Here is a 25,276-nt window from a genome sequence, read left to right as displayed (position 1 = left end):
GCTTGTTATGATTTTATTTTATATGTAACCATTTGTTTCCAATAGTTTTACTTGCTACTACTTGAATCTCTATGGTTTCTTAAAAAAACCTATACTTGATTTCACCATACACAAATTTAAGTCCTGTGAGTTAAGTGAAGGGGTGATCTGGGGTGAAACTGGTATGCTGCTGTGTACTGCTTCTTTGAAAGCAGCAGATTGGTGAATGCTTAAGAGTGTCCAGTGGGTCAGAGGTTAGATGTTTCAGGGAGATTCTCGGACGGCTCGAGGGTTCCAGTGTGCCTATCACTAACCTGTAGAGCAGTGGTCCCCAAACTTTTAAGGGTCATACCTCTCTTATCCCTGTCTGCACCCCAGTCCCTGTCTTCTGATTAGGGGGCTGGAGCACATGATTTATGAGGAGAGGCTGAGGGACCTGGGATTATTTAGTCTGCAAAAGAGAAGAATGGGGGGGGGGGGATTTGATAGCTGCTTTCAACTACCTGAAAGGGGGTTCCAAAGAGGACGGATCTAGACTGTTCTCACTGGTACCAGATGGCAGAACAAGGAGTAATGGTCTCAAGTTGCAGTGGGGGAGGTTTAGGCTGGATATTAGGAAAAACTTGTTCACTAGGAGGGTGGTTAAGCATTGGAATGTGTTACCTAGGGAGGTGGTAGAATCTCCTTCCTTGGAGGTTTTTAAGGTCAGGCTTGACAAAGCCCTGGCTGGGATGATTTAGTTGGGGATTGGTCCTGCTTTGAGCAGGGGGTTGGACTAGATGACCTCCTGAGGTCCCTTCCAACCCTGGTAGTCTATGATTTCCCCCCAGCCCAGCCAGGAGCGGGGCTGCGGCTCCCAGGGCGAGGGGTCGGACGCGGACAGGAGTAAGGGGGCTGCAGCTGGGGGTGAGTCTGAGGCCAAGAGTGGGGCCAGGGCTGAGAACAGAGCCATGGCCCGGGGCTGGGGTCGGGGTGGGAGCAGAGCCACATCCGGGCTGCAGTGGGCGCCAGAAGCCAGGCCCAGGGCTGGGGGTAGCTCTGCTCCTGGCCCTGCCTCCAGCCTCGGCCCTGCGCTGGGAATGGAGCCGCTGGCAGCCTGGCTTGTGGCTGGGTGAGGCTCTGCTCCTGGCCCTTGCCCCAGACTCGGCCCTGGGCCAGGAATGGAGCTGGGGCTGGGGAGGGGGATGGGGATGGGGACGGGGACAGGATCGGAGCTGCAGTCGGGCCCGCAGACAGATGCAGAACCACGCCGAGGCTGGGAATGGGGCCAGGTGCAGGGATGGGGTTGGGGCGGGGCTGGAGCAGAGCTGGGGGCAGGTGGGGCTAGGTGGCCGTGCCACCCTGAATGTTCCTCTGTGCCCTCCACAGGGGGGTTTGGGGACCTCTGCTGTACAGTGACAGCGGGGCCTGTGAAGCCTTGAGGGGAGTGCTTGGGTTGCCTGTGGCCAGTGAAGTTGGGGAACTGACCCACATCAGGTGCAGACAAGGCTGCCTTGTGTTAAGGGCAGGTGGTAGCGAGGTGCCTCACAACCCTGGGTACTCCCAGGAACCATCATAGAGGTCTCCTGTAGGAGAGAGATTCAAGAGGTTTTGTTTAATATCAGAAAAGCGTTAACTAGAAAAAACCTCTCTGCAGAAATGGAAGAGATTCCACCATTGATGTAGCCAGTGGCACTTGTCCCCATTCGATCCTTCCCTTTCGGACATTTTAGATTACCTATTTGGTTTAACAATTTTGGGTCTCACTCTGAGCTCTTTTAAAGTTCATTTAGCAGCTACCACAGCTTTCCATTCCCCTGTTGAAGGGTTTTCAGTGTTTGTTATCCCCACCATTTCCAGTTTCATCGAAGGGCTAGTTAACCTTTTTTCCAAAGTCGGGAAACCCACTCCTTCATAGGACTTGAATTTGGTTCTCCATTTTCTGTGGAAGCCTCCCTTTGAGCCACTAGCTAAGTATTGCTTTCTGCACTTTTCTGTAAAGATTTTATTTTTCGACGCTATCACTTCTTCTGGGAGAACTGGTGAGCTAGGAGCCTTAATGGCCGATCTCCCCTACACAGTTTTCTATAAAGAAAAGATATGTCTCTGGCCAAATTCATGGTTTTTGTGAAGGTGACCTAAGACTTTCATATCAATCATGGTGGTGTTGCTTTTTACTTAGACAGGACTAAGCCCTTTAGGCCCCCTTTTTTCCACAGGCAGAATTAAAGGGGGTCTCTGTTTCTATCCAAAAACTCTCCAAGTGGGTTCATGGTTGTATTGTCTCCTTCTGTGAGGTCACATTTTAAGATTTGGGACCATATCCTGGAAAACCATGACTCTAAAAAGGGCTTTGGGGTCATGGTAGATAACCTGCTGAACAGGCGCTCTTATTGTGATGCTGTAGAGGGTGAATGCACTAGTTGGGTAGGTAAGCAGGGGAACATCAGGTAAGGATAGGAAGGTGGTATTACATCTGTATGTAGCATTATTGAAACCATGATTGAAATACTGTTCTAGTCCTGGTGTCTACAATTCAAAAAGGATGTTAAAAAATTGGAAGAGAGTCAGGAAAAAACTACAAGAATGATTAGAGGTCTGGAAAATATGTGAATTAAAAAGGTTCAGTTGTTTCTGGAAGAGAAGGTTAGAGGTGACTTGGTCATGTTCTGCAAGTACTTACAATCAAAAGAGGTTTCTGATAGTAGATATAGTTCAATATAGTTGAAAAAGGCACAACAAGATCCAGTGGTCTGACAGTGAGGGTAATCAACTACTGGAGTAGTCTACCTAGGGACATGGTAAATTCTCCATCATTTGTAGGCTATAAGTCAAGACCAAATATCTTTCTAAAAAATATGCTGTAGCTCAAACAGAGGTTATGGGCTTGATGTAGAAATTATTGGGGTGAGGTCCTTTGGCTTGTGTTATCCAGGAGGTCAGACTAGATAATCATTTATCCCTAGGTCCCCTCTGGCCTTAAAAACCTCTGAAAGTGTTATCACTTTCTCCGGAGGAGAAAACATAGACAGAGAGCGGATAAGTGACTTGTCAGAGGTCCCACTGAAAGCTAGTGCCTATATTGGGAATAGGACCTGGTCTTTTGACTCAAATTGCTATGACTTAACTACTAGATCATGGGTCCCTGATTTAAAAACAGTAGATAACAAGTTGTGTGCACTTCCATAAGCTTCAGAGTAACAGCCGTGTTAGTCTGTATTCGCAAAAAGAAAAGGACTTTGTGGCACCTTAGAGACTAACCAGTTTATTTGAGCATAAGCTTTCGTGAGCCACAGCTCACTTCATCGGATGCATACTGTGGAAAGTTTAGAAGATCTTATTATATGCACACAAAGCATGAAAAAATACCTCCTCCCACCCCACTTTAGATAAGCTATTACCAGCAGGAGAGTGGGGTGGGAGGAGGTATTTTTTCATGCTTTGTGTGCATATAATAAGATCTTCTAAACTTTCCACAGTATGCATCCGATGAAGTGAGCTGTAGCTCACGAAAGCTTATGCTCCAATAAATTGGTTAGTCTCTAAGGTGCCACAAGTACTCCTTTTCTTTTTCCATAAGCTTATGTCTCATCTGTTATTGTTGCAATGCTTGTCTTTTCATATGTTTTCCCTTTTTTAATGTAATCTTGAAATACCATACTTTTCATGTAGATTGTATCCTCTTTAAAACCCACACCTGTCACAGTAAGTACATCTAGGGCTCTTTATAAATAATACTACCCATGTAATATAAAATACTGACTAGAGTCGAGGCTTCAAGTAACAACCTGTTTGCCCTGCAGGCTTGTAAAAGTGACAAATAGTTGGATATAATACCAGAAACTCCTCTTATACATGTTTTAGCAAACCCTGTAAAACATTGCTTTTTAATAAGGGATTTAATCTCTCTTCCCAGCTGCTGGCTGCAGTTTCCTTTGATGTTTTTCCTTTCTCATCTCTGTTGTTTTTTCTTTATTCCGTCGCTTTTCTCTAGCTCGTATTCCTCCAGGCAGTGTCGGAATCACCTTGCTATGGGTAAAAGAGGGGAAGAAAAAAGCCGACTTCTCTCCCCTCAGGCTTGGGCTTTGATTTTCCGAAGTTGCGAGGAGGCAGTTCCTGTTTGCCTTCAGACGGCTCAGCGATTTGGGTCGTGTCTTTTCAGTCAGCACATCTCTGCTGACTCTCCTGTTTGACTACAGGAATGATGAGCCTGTGTAGTTGTTGCCTTTTTAAGCAGGTGGAGTGTGCAGCTGTGATCAAAGGGGGAAGCTGTTCTCCAGGCAGATAACATCTTCCTCTTCTGTTTTCAACTTTGTCAGTAGCTGGCTTGGTCTCTCCCCTTGTCAGTGATTCCACCATAAACCACAAGTGTGAACGAGGATGGAGTGAGCGGAGGAAAAGGGTGAAAGTTCTCGATTAATAATGTGCTGAGATGATGATTTACAGTTTGTGGCCTAACGCCTATTAGCCACTATTCCCTGGGGACTCCCTCTCTCAACAATTACTGCTCTAGGTCAGCTGCATCAAGTGTGGGCCAGCAGCTCTAGGTGTAAACACGAAATGGCTAGTAAATTCCCCTGTTAGAGTCAGCCAGCAAGGGAACAAGACCATCAACCATTTTAGGTGCAAAAGAGTATGATGATGATTATTCGTATTACTGTAGCACCTAGGCGCCCTAGTCTTGGACCATTGTCCTAGGTGCTGTACAAATACAGATCAAAAATACTGTAGCTAGCTATGTTGTTTAGGCTGTTCTGAGATGGCAATGGATGGACTCCTCCCTTCTGCCAGGGATTGGTAAACTGGTCAAGTTTGGCACACCTCCATTTTAGATGTGCATTTTACTGAAGAATCCAGGGTAACAGGTTGGGAAGGATGGAGGCTTTTTTCCTTTGTCAGGATTAAAGGTAGTAGTAGCAATCTGGCAGATCTGTTAGTCATAACTTCACTAGCATTTTTCTGGGACTAAAATGTATACTGCCTTTGGATGCCTTTGGTCTCCTGGTACAGCACCCACATTGCATACCATACTGTGTTAGGAGTGCTATGTCATAAAAAAGAATACCAGAGACACAAGATGGAGACCAAAGCCTGTATAAAGATGGCTCAAGAGATGTAGAAGGGATTGTGGGTTGCTGCCTGCTGTACTTATACCTAATACATTTTATTTCCCCTTATGGGAAAATCCAAGTAATGAAACTAAGATGTTACATCTTAAAGCTTTATCCTTTCTTAATATTTATAAACGTGCATTGGCTAAAGATTAGTCTTTAGAGTCGGTGTGAAAGGAGCACTGTAGAATTTCAGAATTACCGTTGAGAGAGAAAACAATCATTTGAGACAACCAGGCAAACTCTTGAACATGAAACAGCGCTACTAAATAGAAGCATTTCAGATTTTGTTTCCTGAAGTGCGGTGCTCTGAGCCACCAGTTTGTTTACAGTATTGCCAGTTAGACTGTAACAAGTACACTTCCTTTTCTCTGCCTTCCTGTCATCGCCCTCTTAATTTTAGAACCAGTGTATGCTCCCTTGGAAACTAAACTTTCAAAACGGAAGACAGGTCTTGTGCCACTCGGGGTCTGTGGATTCTTCCACTTTAGTCAGTGTTTCATATTAAAAGGGGCAAGTTCAGTTTCCATTTTCTAAAGCCAGATGATTGGTTCTTGCTTTGAAAAGGAATCTCCTTTAATCTAAACTTAATCTAAACTTATGGAGCACAGCCCTCCATGTACAGGGAGAGAACTTAATCCTCAAGGTGTCTTCTTGAACACGATGCTCCAGTTTATATTGTTTCTCTTTTTGATCTCCTAGTTTTATAGCAGAAGAGTTGGGTTGAAGCATACTCTCCTCTATCTCTAAGGGCTACTCTCAAGGAAACAATTAAAAAACACAAGCCCCATTCATTGGAGATGATGGGAAGGATGAAAGTTTACCAGTCTCTGCTCCCTGCAGTCACAGGAAATTTATATTGGCTAGGCCCATGTTATTCTAACAGCTGATACTACCAGAGGAAGCTCAAAACTCCCATTACTGGGAATGAATTACTACCTGCCCATAAAGGTGGTTTAACCCTAGTTCATATGAACAAATATTGCAGTATTTATGTCATGTTTAAACTTTTCTGTCTTTTTCTTCTACTGCAGATAATGTAGTAAGTAGTGTAAACTTTAGTTCAGTTTTCATTTCAGCTACAGTTTTATAATCCTAAAAAACCCTACTTTTTCTCTGGAGCTCACTGATCAGATTTAGTAGGATGTTTTGGTTTGAGTTTTTTCATTTGGGTGGGATGTTTTGGTTTGGGTTTTTTTTTAATGGTCAATACAAATATTATTTAATGTTTTTTAATGGTCAATAAAAATTATATTTATCGTAATATAATTTACAGTTATTCACTGACTTATTGTGAAAATGTGTAATAAAATAAATATGTAAAACATATATTATTTGTGTTTATAATATCAGCCTTTAGCCATATCACCCCATTCTGTGAGCCTGTCAGATCTCACAAGCTAAGGTAGACTCATAGTAGGTCTCTACTTGGGTGGGAAATCTCTAGGGAACAGATTTAGTAAGAACTGCTGGAAGCAGTGTTGGTGTTTCAGTAAATGCTACCATTTTCTCTTTGTCACTATTTGTTTGGTGTGCTAGATGGCATTTCAGGGAGGACGTAAAACAGATCCTATGTTTCAGGGAGGACGGAAAACAGATCCTGCCCCCCTGCGTTCATTAAAGAACTGTTATTCTTTGTAAGCTAGTGGTGATAATCATTGTGTCTTTGGAACATTCCAACTCAATGATTACATTCTGCCTACTTAAAAGTTTCAACTCCGGTTTCAGTTGGCTGTTTTGGGGGTTCTTCGGCCTCCATTTGTGTACTGTTGTGCTCTGTTAAATAGTAGACAAGTTTCACGCTAGAGGTGGCTATATTCCCAGCAATGGATTAAAATGAAACCTATGTATAGTTTGTGCTGCTATATCATTTTGTTTTGTAGAATACTTTGGGATGAAAAGAACTGTATAAATGTAAGATCATATCATATGATCACAATATCAATAACGTATAGCCATGTGGTTGATTCAGATTGTCTATAAACATTTCCACTACAAATCCACAGGCTGTCTAACGTGACTTTTGTATTTCAGAGCAAACAAGCTAAATATACAGAATTTTTAGGTCCTAATAAGCAATACAAGGCATATTTGTTGGCTAAATGCTCTGCTTACTCTTTTTAAACCATTTGATTAGAGTGCCAGTGGGTGAGTAGCTTATAAGGGCTTGTCTACACTTACATTTTATAGCACTCTAACTTGCTGACTCAGGGGTGTGAAAAATCACCCCTCTGAGCGCAGCAAGTTTGAGCACTTTAAAGCGCTAGTGTAGACAGGCTCCGAGTGCTTGGAGCCACGCTTCAAGTGCTCAGAGCTATTCCCCTCGTGGAGGTGGATTACCAGGAGTGCTGGGAGAGCTGTCTCCCAGCGCTCGCACGTGACCACACTCACATTTCAAAGCACTCCTGCAGCAGCGCTTTGAAGTTTCTAGTGTAGACGTAGCCTTTCTTGAAGGACTAATTTGAAATTGTAAATAGCAGCATGGAAATATGGCCTCTTATGTAAAATGCATATGCCAAAAGGTATAACTGAGTCAAAGATTTATCTCTAACCATATTTTGAAGTTTTTTATTTTTTGTAACCCAGTGCTTTATAAAGAGTGAGATCAGCAAATGGATGGTGTCTGTAGGTTGATGTTTATTGTTATAGTTAAATGTTCATTTGTAAGGATCTTTTTCTGAAAAATTACCCTACAATAATCTCGATTGTTGGGCTATTTATGCTTTTTAGTCCATATTAACAAAGGGTCTACTTTTGCATTCTACGTCATCATCATTAACACTTCTATTTCATTTTAATAGTACCTGATCAAGCCTGCTCTTTTTACTATCTTTTTTATGTCTGTATTTTATTGAAATCTAATTGAGCTCTTTCGCTGTCTTTCAATTCCGTATCTCAGTAATTAAATCAATGTTGATTTTCCTTTCTAGCAGCTTGGAACTGTTTTTCAAGATTTGGAGGGAACTTTTACTGTTTCAGTTTAATTTCTAAGGACAGTATGCTATCGTTAATCTATTGTCCCCTCTCTTTTTTCAGTAGTGTTGGAGTGATTTGAGTACTACTTTCTAGATGTCAAAATATGCCATTGTAGTAACTTATAGTATTGCCTTAGGGGGCCAGCTTTTCATTATCAGCTTCAAGGGATGTTCCCAGAAGAACAGTATGATATCTTCCAATCACAGGTTTGGCTGCTGAAGCACCTATGTCATACTTGATGAAAGGTGTCATCCAAATTTTAGATTGACAACTAATTTATTTTCCTTTCAAATACCTATGGCTATTTTGCCATCTGTTTCATTCAAGGATCAAATTCCCTTCTGGTTCTTTCCTCCCATGATAACATGGTCAACTATAACTTTGCTTGAGCCTTCTGTTTCAAAGGAGCCCAGCTATTAGACGTCTTGCCATTTGCAAATTAATTTTCATCAAAGTGCCTGTGCGAAATTAATGTCAACATTATCTCATTCTCCCTAGGAGTATAAACCTAGTGTGGCTTGGGCTGGAAGACAATGGCAGGCTGGCTCCTGAGAGAGCCAGGTTCTTGGGAACAGGAAATAATAGTGCAAAGGGGCTGACCCTTCCCAAATGCGTTGAAATCTGTATGACTTCTGTTCATCATTGAGGATTCATGTAGAAACATAAATAATCCTACTGCTGTCTATGTTCTACCTGTGTGGTGGCTAAGCAAATAATTTCATTGTCCTTTATAGGCTGATTTGCTATTTCATCATCTTTCCCAAACACTAAATTCACACACACTCATTTCACCTTCCTTATGTTATGGGGACAAACGTATCACTAAAAACATGACTGGAACCACTTGGAGAACAATATTAAGACTGGAGGAGGCTTAAGATGTATGATGCATCTAGTCACGGAATAATGGGGCAGTGGTGAGCAACGCAGCTTGGTATGATTCTGAACTGATTTCAGGTGGGTATACTCCCCTGACAAGCTCACTAATCTGCCATGGACTCTTTTATCTATATATTGAAGCATATATGGTGTGCTCAGTGCCGTAGTGCATGGAAGTCTGAACTGTAACGGGCCTTTACCAAGAGCAGCGATTTGTCTTCACCCCGTTTTTCACTAAAGCTCAGTAACTTGTACGATGATCATGTAAAACTTGCGTGATTGGAAATGCCCTGCAATCCAGCATGCACAACGCCTTTAGCTTGATAATGCAGCTGCTTCACACTAAGGTGAATCTCGTGAGTCCAGATCCCTGTAGAGTGGAGATAAGTTAAATAACTGCTCTTGGTAAATCAGTCAGCTATACTGATTGGCACAGTGTGATGTCATTTTCTATTTGAATGCACATTGAGGCATTGCAGGCTTCCCATGGGGGATAGCTGCTTAGCAATGTAACAAACTCATTTTCCCATATGGTAGAACCTCCGGAAACTATATGAAGAAGACTCTATCCAGGGACAGTCTGCCACATCTGTGAGGCTTGCCTGCCTTTTCTTTAAACATTTAAAATGCAGGTTTAAATTTAGGGTTTAATTTAAAATAGGGCTCGTCTGCCCTACAAAACCAACTGAGTTAGGGGTTTACCAGCAAGGTTGTCCCCCTACTCCAGGCACAACCCAATTAAAATCTGTTGTATAGATTCAACCTGACTGCATTATTTGTAACGGTACCACATAATGAAATATAGCCAAGGCTTTAGTCTGATTATTAAACCTTTGTTAAAGCCTAGTCAGGTCCTGTCCACACAACAGGTTTGAACTATGCTGCACCCGGGATTGGGGATAACATTGTTGCAACTCGATCCCCTGGCTTGGTTGTTTTTGTAATGTAGTTAGGCTCTTTCTCCAATGAAAGCAGAAAAAAGTGGGAAGTGGTAGCAGAATCGGACAAATGTTATAGAATTTGTCCAGACTATCAGGAAACATAGATGTAAAATCAGATTAGCTATGTGATTTGTGCGATCCAGCATGGCAGCATCCACGCATCACACAGCAACTCAGTGTGACTTAGCAAGCATAGGTAGTAAGAATGCACTGTTGCGCTTACCTGTAATATGGTAGCACCCTGTTAAATAGAGAGATCTGAAGATTGTATTACTGTATAATGTTTCTCTAACAAACACTCACTGTTGTAATGGTTACTGTTTTGTCCCTGATATTTGGATGACATGGATTTGTAAATCTGTTAAAACTACCTCAATAAATTAATAGCTATAAAAAAAGCACTGTTGCTTTATGCATGTATTGTGCCATCCCATGCTGTTATGTCTAATTTACAATGTAAACTTCTCAGGGTAGTGAACTCTTTTTATAGATCTGTAAAATGTCGTGCCGAACTTATGATGCATTAGAATAATCTTTTTATTGTGGGTTTTTTTAAACCATTAAGGTGGCGCTTTTATCTGCACATGAAGAAGTTTTATTCTGTTTCTTTTAGTAGCAAAATGTCACTGAGCTATGCATTCAAAGCCTGATGTACCAACCTGGCCGCTGTGTTTATACAAAAAGGTGTAAATATTCCACACAGTAATTTAGCTGGGTAACTCCCACGGTGATGATGTAAGTTGCATGGTTAAATGTTCTTGCGTTATATAGAATATTTATTGCTAACTGATTTTTAACTCTTTCAGGTAGTTTTGCTAGTTGGGCTAAATCCCTAAACCAAGAGTGTTGCTACACAGGGCAATCTACCACAAGGACTGAAAGGCCTGCTCCAGTAGTTCCTGTGTTTTTAGTTTTTCTTACGTAGTGTTGTTTCTGGTTGATGGGTATGTTATTCAGAAAGGCAGGTTGTGCATCATTTTACTTTTATTTTGCTACAGATTAATATCTAGGAAAAACTACAAACAAGGGATTCCAAGGCAGGATGGATGCCTCAAATTATGCATGTATTCTTTTTAAGAATTGAATTCACTTTGTAAGAATTGTCTTTGTAAGAATTGTCTTCTCCCTGGCTCCCTACAGAACTTACCTTAGAATCATAGAATATCAGGGTTGGAAGGGACCTCAGGAGGTCATCTAGTCCAACCCCCTGCTCAAAGCAGGACCCATCCCCAATTTTTGCTCCAGATCCCTAAATGGCCCCCTCAAGATTTAACTCACAACCCTGGGTTTAGCAGGCCAATGCTCAAACCATTGAGCTATCCCTCCCCTCTTCAGCAACTATAACTCTCCAGATCATTCCCCCTCCAAAAATATGACAAAAATAATCTCCATAAAACAGGAGGGTGCTTTGCTAGCAGCTTTGGGGGAGGAGACCTGGGCAGCTCACTCCCCTGGATGTGGCTAAAGAGGACAACTGTATGGGGCACCAGGTTCCAAGTGCCCTTTAACTCCACAAGCCACATTGACTGCAAGAGACAGAACAGAAGCTCTGGGAGCACTATCAGCTGCGGAGAGGCAAAGGGTATCTTTAAGTCCCCTGTACTCCAGTGATATCAGCAGACAGGACCTTAATTGGAACATTGAGACATTTTGTTTCTGTCTGCTGATTGGAGCTTTGCTTCAGGCTCCTTCTTCCCCCTCTATTATTGCCCTCTGCTGTTGGCCTCACTCACCCTGCTCCCCAAACCCTTCTCTCTCTCCTCTCACCATTCTCTTCCTTTTCCTACTTCTTTACTTGTGTGCTGTTTCAATTTCCCCCACACTCATCTGTTTTTGTCTTTTTAGCAGATAAGCTGTGGGGGGCAGAGACACTCTCTTCATACATATTTGGAAAGCACCTAGCACACCAAAGATCTGTTGTAATCTAATGATGATAATACTGCAGCATTGTCTTCCAGTAATTACGTCAGGTGTATGAACAAGACGTGTGAGGTCTTTGCTGTCTATTTATTAAAGCTGTACATTAAATAAAACGTGCCTATTATCAATTTAACCTGCAGTTAAAAGCATTTTCCCAGTGCAATTGGCATCTTGACAACTAATAATTACTATGTGCAATGCTTTAAATACCTATTATGCATGTTTATGTAGGATCACTATTACCATAATAATAAGATGATATTACCACAAATGTGCATACTGAATGAGCATATCTTCAAGTAATCATGAGATTTCATTAATCATTACTGAAGAATTAACTTTACTAGAAAGAGTTACTTTAATCTTAAATACTATTCTAGAGGTCTTGGAAACAGCAGGGCATGTTTACCTGGTCCCTAAACGCTGCACTATATCCCCCATTCTGTTCATGACATAGGGTCACTTCTGTTCCCTGAACTATTGTTTTAACCTGTACAATTTATCAAACTAAACCCACAGTCTCGCTTGGGAAAGTGTTCTATGCTGTGATTTCTGCAGTGTGGTTTAGCTGTCTTCCACTGAGTCAGGTTTCTGGTACACTCTCTCTCTAGCTGGATTCCTGAGATTCAATTCTCCTTGCTAGTGGATTGTTTCCTTAAAAATAAAATGAACTGGCAGTTCCCAATTGGCAGGTGTGTGCCAACAACTATTTAGTTCTATTTATCTCTTAAATAGAGGAGAGAAACTTTTTTCCCTGATGGCAGCTGCATAACAGACCATCAGATTTTTACTTGCCTTCATTCTTCTACAATTCAAAGAATGTATATCCAATATTATTTTAGCAGGTGATTTGTTTCTGGATTCTTCAGCTATGCTCAGAATATCCAGAAAAAAGAAAGTATTCTTAGATAGATGAGACCTACTTTATTTTACAGACTTTACATGTAGATTGGGTTTGTCTTTGTTGGCCGAGGAGTTACATTATTTCCTTTCCATATTATCAGGAGTCATTCTCTTTCTCTCTTTCTCCTCTTCTTCCCCCAAAAGGCACCCTTTCTATCACAAGTCCAGAATCTAACTAGTTGTCAGCTGTAGAAAATCTTCTATTCACATTGTTCTTTATGTTTTGAGCCTGGGATTCTTCAGATCAGGGAAAGTGATTACATAATTGCTTTAGCAAAAGGACTTTAAAAGATGAAAATTATTTTAAAAAACCCAAACATTTTATCAGAAAGTTAGCATGTTTTTATGCGATAATAGCTAAGAAAGTGTGCTTGTTAAAAATGTCCTAGAGTCCTTAAATACAGTATAGACAAAAGCGTTTTTGCAGTTTATACAACAATTCAAAAAATACAGAGCTGAGAAACTCCCCAAATAACATTTATAGAATCTGCTTCTTAAAAATATAGGAAGTTCTTGTTTTTCTTGATATCTCCTTTCCAACCTATCTCAAATATCAAGCATGCAGCTGATGAAGTTAGCCTATTCCTGATTCAGGTGCATTGTCATCAGGTGTTTCTGTACTGCTTCTGTTCATTGTTCTGTTTTAATCTAGCATTCATAAAACAAAGAGAATAGCATACAAAAAAATCAAGTTTAAATAATGCTAACATTGCAGCATAATCAATCAATTGCAGGGAAGATTTAAACTGAACCGGCACAGAAAAAATAGCCATTGTGCTTTTTTATGCTGCTTTATGATATAAAAAGGCCTGACAGTGGGGAGTGGTTTCTGCTTGTTTTTTACAATTAGAAACATCAGCTTTGTACACTCCAGTTTTCCTGAAAGAGACTATGGATGACTGGACCACTCCTAGGAGTAAGATATTATATGCACCAAAAAAATGAAATCTGAGTAACTGAAAGGAAGAGGGATTTTTCAGACTGTTGAAAATCTATTGAACTCAAATATCTGACACAGTTGGCAGGAAAAGATCTTTGAGAAATATTCTTTTAGTCCTTAAGTGAGGACTAAACAAACTCCTATTCCAGTTCTCAAGCCATCTTCCAGAAAAAAGGGGAAGACAAGACAAGCAGGGGAAAAGCCCTTCTTTGTACGTTATATAAAGAAGTGGAGGGAAAGGCACAAACCCATTTTTTCATTTGCAGGCTGTGCTGTGGCAAAGCTGATACAGTCATCCGACTTACATTTGTACTACAGGGCTCTTAGATACATAGAATCATAGAATCATAGAATATCAGGGTTGGAAGGGACCCCTGAAGGTCATCTAGTCCAACCCCCTGCTTGAAGCAGGACCAATTCCCAGTTAAATCATCCCAGCCAGGGCTTTGTCAAGCCTGACCTTAAAAACCTCCAAGGAAGGAGATTCTACCACCTCCCTAGGTAACGCATTCCAGTGTTTCACCACCCTCTTAGTGAAAAAGTTTTTCCTAATATCCAATCTAAACCTCCCCCACTGCAACTTGAGATCATTACTCCTCGTTCTGTCATCTGCTACCATTGAGAACAGTCTAGAGCCATCCTCTTTGGAACCCCCTTTCAGGTAGTTGAAAGCAGCTATCAAATCCCCCCTCATTCTTCTCTTCTGCAGGCTAAACAATCCCAGCTCCCTCAGCCTCTCCTCATAAGTCATGTGTTCTAGACCCCTAATCATTTTTGTTGCCCTTCGCTGGACTCTCTCCAATTTATCCACATCCTTCTTGTAGTGTGGGGCCCAAAACTGGACACAGTACTCCAGATGAGGCCTCACCAATGTCGAATAGAGGGGAACAATCACGTCCCTCGATCTGCTCGCTATGCCCCTACTTATACATCCCAAAATGCCATTGGCCTTCTTGGTAACAAGGGCACACTGCTGAGTCATATCCAGCTTCTCGTCCACTGTCACCCCTAGGTCCTTTTCCGCAGAACTGCTGCCTAGCCATTCGGTCCCTAGTCTGTAGCGGTGCATTGGATTCTTCCATCCTAAGTGCAGGACCCTGCATTTATCCTTATTGAACCTCATCAGATTTCTTTTGGCCCAATCCTCCAATTTGTCTAGGTCCTTCTGTATCCTATCCCTCCCCTCCAGCGTATCTACCACTCCTCCCAGTTTAGTATCATCCGCAAATTTGCTGAGAGTGCAATCCACACCATCCTCCAGATCATTTATGAAGATATTGAACAAAACCGGCCCCAGGACCGACCCTTGGGGCACTCCACTTGATACCGGCTGCCAACTAGACATGGAGCCATTGATCACTACCCGTTGAGCCCGACAATCTAGCCAGCTTTCTACCCACCTTACAGTGCATTCATCCAGCCCATACTTCCTTAACTTGCTGACAAGAATACTGTGGGAGACCATGTCAAAAGCTTTGCTAAAGTCAAGAAACAATACATCCACTGCTTTCCCTTCATCCACAGAATCACTAATCTCATCATAAAAGGCGATTAGATTAGTCAGGCATGACCTTCCCTTGGTGAATCCATGCTGGCTGTTCCTGATCACTTTCCTCTCATGCAAGTGCATCAGGATTGATTCTTTGAGGACCTGCTCCATGATTTTTCCAGGGACTGAGGTGAGGCTGACTGGCCTGTAGTTCCCAGGATCCTCCTTCTTCCCTTTTTTAAAGATTGGCACTACATTAGCCTTTTTCCAGTCATCCGGGACTTCCCCGGTTCGCCACGAGTTTTCAAAGATAATGGCCAATGGCTCTGCAATCACAGCCGCCAATTCCTTCAGCACTCTCGGATGCAGCTCGTCCGGCCCCATGGACTTGTGCACGTCCAGCTTTTCTAAATAGTCCCTAACCACCTCTATCTCCACAGAGGGTTGGCCATCTCTTCCCCATTTTGTGATGCCCAGCGCAGCAGTCTGGGAGCTGACCTTGTTAGTGAAGACAGAGGCAAAAAAAGCATTGAGTACATTAGCTTTTTCCACATCCTCTGTCACTAGGTTGCCTCCCTCATTCAGTAAGGGGCCCACACTTTCCTTGGCTTTCTTCATGTTGCCAACATACCTGAAGAAACCCTTCTTGTTACTCTTGACATCTCTTGCTAGCTGCAGCTCCAGGTGCGATTTGGCCCTCCTGATATCATTCCTACATGCCCGAGCAATATTTTTATACTCTTCTCTGGTCATATGTCCAACCTTACACTTCTTGTAAGCTTCTTTTTTATGTTTAAGATCCGCTAGGATTTCACTATTAAGCCAAGCTGGTCACCTGCCATATTTACTATTCTTTCGACTCATCAGGATGGTTTGTCCCTGTAACCTCAACAGGGATTCCTTGAAATACAGCCAGCTCTCCTGGACTCCTTTCCCCTTCAAGTTAGTCCCCTAGGGGATCCTGGCCATCCGTTCCCTGAGGGAGTCGAAGTCTGCTTTCCTGAAGTCCAGGGTCCGTATCCTGCTGCTTACCTTTCTTCCCTGCGTCAGGATCCTGAACTCAACCAACTCATGGTCACTGCCTCCCAGATTCCCATCCACTTTTGCTTCCCCCACTAATTCTACCTGGTTTGTGAGCAGCAGGTCAAGAAAAGCGGCCCCCCTAGTTGGCTCCTCTAGCACTTGCGCCAGGAAATTGTCCCCTACGCTTTCCAAAAACTTCCTGGATTGTCTTAAACATCTCCAGTGTTGTTTAATCTTGTGGGCTGTTGCACTTAGCAGAATAAGAATAGGATGCCAATATGAATTCTGAATTTCCTTGCTTTTATGTGATATATACATCATGCACATTAATAGATATGGGGTTCTGAAATGGATGTAGACCAACAAGAACAAAATGTTATTCCTTGGGCTATTCCTCAGGTACGTCTGGGCAGTTTTGCCGTGCTCCACCAGCACAAAGCTGTCCTAACAATGCTAACATTACTGCCACTCTAGGATCCCTCTATGTATGGGGATCACTAAGTGTCAAAGAGCCTCCATCGTGCAGATGCTACTATCCCCTTACTGAAGCCAAGGTGTCCCTGCACCCTCATGATCCCTGCCTGCCATAAGAGTCCTTTGGGGTTGCTGGCAGTCAACATAATTTAGAACAGCCTCTAGGCTGCGGCAAATGGACTCGGGATTAGGGGAGTGCAACAGTAGCTTAAAGTCTGCACATGCTTCCACCTTGTTGTGAGCTGCACCAAGAACTTCTTGACCACAGCTCAGGAACTGAGCCCTTGTGTTTATCTGCTGTAAGCATGCCAACGGCTCCACAGAACCATGCACATAAAGAGTTACAGAAAGTCAACTGCAGAGTTCAGGAGGGGAATTGTTGGTCTTTGGAGAGCATTTACTAATCAAGTCAGAGTACTCATAACTGCGTTATTTATTTTTATAGAAAGTAGTGGGGTCTCTTATGTCATTTTTATCTCCTTTCCCCTGTAGCACTTGATACAGGTAGAGAATACGTCATCTCTCAGCAACTTTGGTAAAACTTTCAATGTGAAGGGTTAGTGTGGATCTTTTAGCAACAGCTGTGCAATGGAAATCAGTTAAGATCATTAAATTACTATTGAAGTAGATCAAATCATAGGAAGTAAACCAAAGCTTTCAGAGATTGAGTATATTTTCTGTTGCAGTCTTGTACCTATCCGGCAGGAGAGTATTTATTCCTTCCTGATTTGCCCCTGTTAGACACCAACTCTTTCATAAGTGGACTCACTGTTTAGTATGTACTTGTACTTGCATAAAGAGTGGCGGGGACAAGTATTTGCTGCTTCAAAGAGATAAGCTCTTTCTATATAGCCATAGTATTACATTTTTGTTAAGTAGCATAATGCAAATGAAGGAGCCAAAACATATTACCGTATATTTTCTTCTTGAACTCTAAGCTTTAGATACTCTGGGGCACAGATAATTATTATGTATTAATAATAAAATTTATGGAGTGTTGTAAATTTATGTGGACTTCTACAAACTGAAATACGACATATTTCATCCATAAAGAGCTAGCAGTTTTGGGAGTTGAGAAGAGGGAGGGTGTGGAGAATATTAAAAGGAAGGAGGGAGGTAGGATTGTTTGGCTAGGAGGGTTTAAGGAGTGATTTGAAGGGGCTGTGGAGGAGGTGCACTTGATAGGGAAAAATTTGGATGATAGAAACCAGAAAGTGAAGAAAGGGAAGATGAGAGGAAGTACAAAGAGTATTGGGAAGAAGAGCTTGAAGAAATGAGAGAAGAGAAATATGGGGATAAGATTATATAGGGGATTACATGTGACAACAGCTGTCTTGAATTTTATGCAGTAAGAGAGGAATGAGGGGCTGTCGTGCCTGGAGTTGAACAACAGTCAGCAGAGAGAAAAACATTCCTCCTTTTCGCATCAGTCTTGGTTTACTGTGAAATCAAAAGACAGCATATTTGAAAGTTATAAAGGGGACTTTTTGCACAATATACATTTAGTCTGTGCACTCTTTGAAGCCAAGAGTTTAGTAACATTCGAAAAAAGATTGCATTTTTATATGGTTACCACGCATATGTAGAGTTTAAAAAAAAATGGAGATCTGGAAGGGATATAAAACCTCATTCTTCAGGGCATAAACCAACCTCTCAATAGTGGGGTCAGGAAATAAACTGAGTGGGCAGGTTATTCCATTACAGTCTACTTGCAGGGGGTTTTGCAGGATAGATGGACCTTGGATCTGATCCACTTTGGCAGTTCCTATGATCCTGCGTAACTTTGTACTTTTAAGGAAAATGCAAGTTGCTGAAGATGATTTGGGGGAAATGTTATGACTGAACATCACTGGGGTTATTTAATGAAGTAAATTAGTATATTAAATAGTTTATGAAAATTTTGGATGTGTATCAGGCATTACATAGAGAAGTGTGTGGCTTATCTGTGAGCTTCTGTACGTGCTTTTTATTGTTTTTAAACTTTTATGTGGTTTTGATTACTCTTCATAAACATGAATTTCTGAGTTCTTTGGTTTGAATGGAGAAAGTTAACAAATAATCTGTTTCAATCCAAGATTTGTTTTTAAATGCTACACTGTCTTTGTAAGAAAGTGTAAGAAGCTGCATTAAATTTCCCTTCCTCCACCTTTTAAATAAAATTCCTTTAGGAGAAAAAAATTGCACAGTCTATGTTATACTGAGTAATTATCCCCCCTGGGAAGCAGAATATAAAGATCTTTAAAGTCATTCAACTGAGAGAACAAGCGCTTTAACTTTTGCCTCGCAGGAGTTATGTATTACATTATCAGCTGCTTGCTCCAGTGTCAGTGTGTCATGCCTTGCAGGTTAGCAGGTTTTGGCAGAGGAAATGAAACCCAGTCAGTTACTTGCAGGATTTATAGTAGACCTGCTGTTGCAGGAAGTGGTGAAAAGTTGATTGATAGTCTGAGGCAAAACTCTACAGTAAGAAACAGGATGTATGTTTGCTATTTATACCTGGTTTTCTTTTTTCCCACATTTCAAGACATTCTCTTGCTTTTTGTTCTCTCTGTTTATAAATTTATGGCACAGTTTTCTGTTAAAGCATATGCTGAATTTCAAATACTTGAAGAAATTTTTATGGCTACAGCTGTACTAAATGAGCTTGCTAAGCCTGAAAGTTGACCTACCATGTCTGTTGTCCCCTATTGTAGGCCTTACAGAAAGGGGTATAGCAGTTCTTTTGTTCACTACAGAAGTTTTTTTTCTCCTGCTGATAATAGCTCATCTTAATTAGCCTCTTACAGTTGGTATGGCTACTTCCACCTTTTCATGTTCTCTGTATGTATATGTGTATATATGTGTGTGTGTGTGTGTGTGTGTGTGTATATATATATATATATATATGTCTTCTTACTATGTGTTCCATTCTATGCATTCGATGAAGTGGGCTGTAGCCCATGAAAGCTTATGCTCAACTAAATTTGTTAGTCTCTAAGGTGCCACAAGTACTCCTGTTCTTTGTTGCGGATACGGACTAACATGGCTGCTGCTCTGAAACCTTTGTTTAGTTCATTCTTAGGTACAATACTAAATAAATTTAAAATAAATCTAGAACTGATTTATTCTGCAACACGTTCTAAAACAGGTGCACATGTGCTGCTGTGGTAGGAGAGAGAACACATATATGAAATAGGGCCCATAAGAAGTTACATGATTGCAGCATGTTTTTCTTTTAAACTTTACATAACAGGAAAGATAATTTTTGGAAAACTTAGTGTGAGATAATTGTCGGTTGATCAGTTCTTAAATCTAAATTTTTGGCATTGTTGCTTTTTTAAAGTAAAATGAATTATTTTTGGCTTAATGAAAATTTATTTGCTAAATGTGTGGCTCAAAATAGACCAATAGGCAAATATTTCCCCAAAGATTGTATTTTTAACCTACCATCTAAAAAAAAAAAAAAACTGGTCTAAACCTTACCACTTTAGGATTTCATATCAGTTAGCCTTGTTTTTTTAATGCAACATATTTTCTTACTCCTAACATAAATATTTATTTGGCATGTATCAGCAGTTCAGCTGAGGGAAGGTGTAGGACTCACTAAAGATAAGACAGGAAGATTTGTCTTCTTAAAGAGGTGGGTTTTAAGAAATTGGAGAGGGAAGGGGAAAGGAGGGATTAGAAGAATGACGGTAGAAAGGAAGCATTGAGAATGCAGTATATGAAATTATTTGTATTCAGGACTGAATGAACCTAGGGTGAATAATGTGTAGAGTAAAGTGGTGAGACTTGCACAGAGGAGATGTAGGAGATTTCTCTTAGCCATAAAACCTGTGTCCTGATTTCATTCTTTTTTTATTTTTCCCATTTTCTGTGCATTTAAGTGGATTAAATTTAATACAATTACTTTGTCTTCACAAATTACATCATTCAGTTGAACAAAACCAAGTCCAGTACCACCTTTCCCAGGTTTGTTAACATTGCTGTTTTGGAGGTGCTCATTTACTAGGGAAGTATGTTAGTCAACAGTAATTTGTATCCATTAGGATAAGAATGAAATGGTAATAAGAGGTTGGTAAATATGTAATATAATTCTGAAGGCATCAGATAACTAAGGGGCATTAAAGGGGAAAAATAGGAGTTTAAAAATAGTGCAAGTAGCCTAATGAGAAGAGCCTGATAAAATATATTCTGTAAATATACTGTATTTTGGGTAATACTGAGAGAAAATTGTCATACCTTATTTACATTTGGGGTACGACAAAGCCAACTGACTTAGTCCCCTCTGGATTCATGCCTTACCAAGCTGCTTCAAACCAGCTAATGACAGCCCCTTGGCTAGCCAAATGCTGAAGTTTTACAACATTAAAAATAGATAATCTCTCTGCAGAGATTTCCTGTTGCTTCATCATCATAGTTGCAGTTGGTGTTTCTCATTACAATGTATCTCCAAAGCTTGTAAAGAAGTGTGTGCTTTCTTCTGAAAAATTCACTGTAAGTTTGCTGAGGTGATGATTTATGTAGCTGCTTTTCTAGCCTTGTGGGAGTGAATAAGTTCAAGTGAATAAGGGATCATTTTTATCTCTGTTTCCTGTACCTTTTCTGTTACCATTCTGTAACTGAAGAAAGAAGTTGTTTACAAATAAAATGAATAACAAAAATGTTTAGCTCCCTGCTACTTATTATCAAATGGGAAATATTTTGTTTCTAGCATTTAACAATGTGTTTTGTTCTTTTTTAAAGGTCAAAAAAGTTGGCAGCACTTGCTGAATCCTTACAGAAAGCCAAGCTAACTAAGGCCCATTTAGGGTTTGAACTAGAAGAGCTGGAATCAGCTGCACGTCTGGTACAAGAGGAAGAAAGTGAGTTAAAAGCTGTCAGTGCTGTTTCCAAGCAACAACTGCGTTCCTCTGAATTGGAGACGAGTGACTCTGAAGAATCAAGCAGTACTTCATCATCTGAGACAGAAAGCTCTGATTCAGATGAACAAGAGTCCTCAACCAGTGAAGATGGGAAAATAAATTCTCTACAAGGGACACTCCAAGAGGAGAGGACAGCCCCACTTATTGACTGCAGTGGATTAGGACGAGACACAGACACTTTGACATTAGATGTTAGTAATGAAAAATCAAAGGCTTCTTTACAATCTACATCTGTTTCTGGAAAACTGATAGAGGAATTAGGAAAGAAAATGCAGACTGCAATTAGGCTTTCAGAACAGACTGAAGGATTGGCTACTGCAAGCTACACAGTTTTGCAAGAGAAAGGAGCAAATTATGCAGTTGAACCCCAAAGACTTTCAGAGGATCCAGGTGGAAAAGAAAATTTCTTGGAGGTTTCCCCAAAGGAAAACCTACTGCTGTTTGTTGGCAGAACAAATGAAGATGAAGACTAAACAAGCGTGTTAGGAAAAACTCTGACCCTTTACATAATACAGCTCATTGCTATAATGTAATATTGTTCCTACATCTAATGTGTGCAAAAAGGAGGTCATATTTTTCCTCTCTTTTTTTTTTCACCTTGTTGACAGTTGTTAAACACAAGAGTCCTTTGAAGGGAATCAACAAGACTTTCTCAAACCCTCACAATTAGATATATTTTGTACACCAGTGATTCATCAGAAAGTAAAATTTTGATCCCCAAATGCAGGAATCTATAACTTCAGTAAATACTTTCAGGAACGGTTTTCATTAAGGTTAGTAATGGAGTGAAGAGAGAGAATGAAATATAACTGAAAATAGTTGTACCATCAGTTAACTGACTCAACTGATGACATCATCTTGATAAATAGACCTGTACGTTCGTGACTTTTATAATGACATTTTACTACATTGTTGGATTGTGAATATTTTATTTCTAATTTCTACTTTAAAAAGAATGATGAATGTCATAAAAATCCAAGCAGCACTGGCAGTTTGTGTTTGTAGATCCAAATAAGTGTTCCTCACTTTTTTGTTAGTACAAAATAAAGGGAGTTTCTTTATTGTGAGGTCCAGGCAATGCTATGTATAATCTTCTATGTCTACAGTCCTGTTATAAATTGTTCTTTACCACTTTCAGCATTTGTTTACTTTACTGTGCCGTCCATTTTTTGAAATGTTTCTAGGTGTAGATGTTGTTTCCCTTTCAAAAATGAAAAAATCTTGCTTCGTGTTACTATTCCAGGGCTGTTGCTGGCCCCACTGAGGTGGCGAGACAATGTGGTCTACTGCTCTGAGCCCAAGAATGAAAGCCAGGAACTCATAATTTCTAGTCCCAGCTCTGCCACTGTGTCTTTGAAAAAGTCATTTAACCTCCCTACGCCTCATTTTCTCCATCAGTAAAATATGAATAATACTTGCCTATCTCACAGTGATGTTGTGAGAATATCAATTAATATGCTCATGGTAATAGTGAAAAGTCTAATGTCTTACAAATGAAATGCCATATTTCCAGGCAGGTATGATTTACCCATAAAAGGTTGCTTCAGGATGAAAGCTAGCTTGAATGGTCTCTTGCTTTCATGTGTGTGGTGTGGGTGTGTCTTACTAATATTAAAATCCAATTTTTTGGCAGTGAAAAAACAAATTTGAATGTGGCAGAGTTTCTGGTAGTTTGTCATTGGTAAGTGACAGTTCTTGAAAAGGGATGGTTATTGCATAGCGGATGGTGCTGTGCTGTCATTGGAACAGGGTAACAGATTTGTGATGAGGAACTCAAGGATTTATGTGCTCTCATGGGAACTGTGAAACTCCAGCACATCTCAAATTTAGTCTTCCCACACTTTCTTTTTGACCTTACAATTACAAAAGCATATAGGAAATCACAATTTAAAAACATTAAATTCTTCACCCTTGTTGCTATTGTCCCAGCACCTCTAAAATCAGCAGGCTTGCTCTGTGCCAGCACATGCTCCTGTTTCACCTCTGTTGGTAGGAACTGCAGTCCTCACGCTACTGATACTGAATTTATAATCCTAGGTACCTGGGAGTCACTTCACCGCCACTTGTTTTCTCCTCTTCCTGTGAGGGTGGAACCTTCCTCATCTTACAATTAAGTGAGCATTTCTTTCTCTCCCTACTAACAATTAAATCCAAACTATAGCTGATATAAGTAAGATGCATTCGAGAATGACAGAGAGAAAACAGGTAGAAATAAAGGGTGAATGTTGAAACTTGCTAGAAACAAGCTGCAGAAAGCTGAACTAAGTATGGGTTGGGAAATGCAGGTTGCAAAAGTTAAAGGGACATGTCAGAGTCCATATCTGCTGCTTTCATTTTTTGTTTTCTCTCTCCCTCATTTTGTGGCAGGCTGCCAAGGAGAGCTGGTTTGCCTGTTCTCCAAACCGGTTTGTTTCCCTCTCGGACCTGGCTACCTCTTTTATAGTGAAATAAATCTCTTTGTTCCAAAGGATTAACCCTCCTGGTGGCTAAGGACATTACACCAATCTGCCTTTGTCCAGGCACACGAGAGCTTGACCTTTTCCCACTACTCCTCAGGGAACCTTTCTGGAGTGAAATACCTGCAGTGTCTCCTCAAAGTGACATTGTAGCAAATTCCGTATGGATAGAAATACATAGAACATAGTAACTTTCTGGGACACTTTGGGGTTTCACCCAGACCAGTAAGGGGCTGTGTCACTTCCTCCCTGTTAACCTTGGGTGCTACTGTGCAGTGCGGCTTTGGCTCAGAGCCCTGATACCATCACCCTGTTTGCAGCTCAGTGACCTCACCCTGGCTTCCACTAGCCTGGTTACTCCCTGCAGGGTGATGAAACAACCTGTCCAGTTCAAGTTTCCCCAAAAACCTTCTCCTTTGAGTGCTCAGACCCTCTCACTGTTTCCCTCTCAAAACCTTAACGCATTCGCTGCTTCTCTAAAGAGACAGAACACAGCATCAACCTGTTAGTGTGGCTGAGGATTTTACAGGTTAGTTTGAAACACAGCAGGACTGAGGTGGCTGTGTAGTAAAACGAGATTATTAAATTTATTACCAAGGAACAGATGTGTAAGTGATTCCGAGTAGAAGGAATTGGGATAGAAGTGGTTACAAACAAAAGGAAACATATGCTTTGAAGACTGAAACCTATCTTAACAAACTAGTGTCTCTTGTTTGGAATAGCTTTCTCACCACAGTCATTCTTCCAGCATGGCTGGCGAGTCCTTAAACCAGGATCCCACACAGAGCCCCAAGTGCTTTGTTTCTTTGTCTCCTCAGGTGAAGAATGCCAAAATGGCTTTCTCTGAGTTTCTCTTCCCTTGTGACTCAGCTTGCTGTGGCAGGTAGGGAGCTGACACCACATTAATTTATCTCCTCTCCCCACCCCTCATGATAATTTATCTCCCTCTCTGTCTCCTCATGATAGTTAAGTGGCCATCTCCCCCGCTGGCTAGTTTGATGGCTTTGTTTACCTTTTATGTAAACACACTTCCATGGTCTCTCCTTGCTCAGTTTACACTGGAGACATTCAAGCTGGCAGAACCACATTTCTTTGTCCTGGGGCGGGAGGCTGGGGGAGCCCTAAGCCCTCTCTGCCAAACACATGTTAAGAACATATTGCCAGCCCATGTTTATAATTTTTCATATATCACCTGTACAGACACCACACAATAACGCTTATGACCAGCACATTACCAGTTCAGATATGATTCCTTACATGACCCCCTTTAGATTAAAATTATGACAGCAAAAAGAAAAGGAG

At 41.0% G+C, this 25,276-nt stretch overlaps 1 protein-coding gene across 4 annotated transcripts in view; it reads left to right on the top strand.

The window, feature by feature from the left end:
- Nucleotides 1–22,642, top strand: part of SHQ1 (SHQ1, H/ACA ribonucleoprotein assembly factor) — a 107,893-nt gene extending 85,251 nt beyond the window's left edge. For all 4 annotated transcript variants that reach the window (XM_073351123.2, XM_073351120.2, XM_073351121.2 and 1 more), the window contains one exon: nt 21,340–22,642. In XM_073351123.2, the coding sequence (XP_073207224.1) occupies nt 21,340–21,991 (652 nt within the window). In that variant the 3' untranslated portion in view covers nt 21,992–22,642. The remainder of the gene's footprint in view (nt 1–21,339) is intronic.
- Nucleotides 22,643–25,276: the final 2,634 nt, after the last annotated feature.

Source organism: Lepidochelys kempii, chromosome 7 (genome assembly GCF_965140285.1).
Source record: "Lepidochelys kempii isolate rLepKem1 chromosome 7, rLepKem1.hap1, whole genome shotgun sequence".
Lineage (NCBI taxonomy): Eukaryota > Metazoa > Chordata > Testudines > Cheloniidae > Lepidochelys > Lepidochelys kempii.
This window is presented reverse-complemented; position numbering and strand designations above follow the sequence as displayed.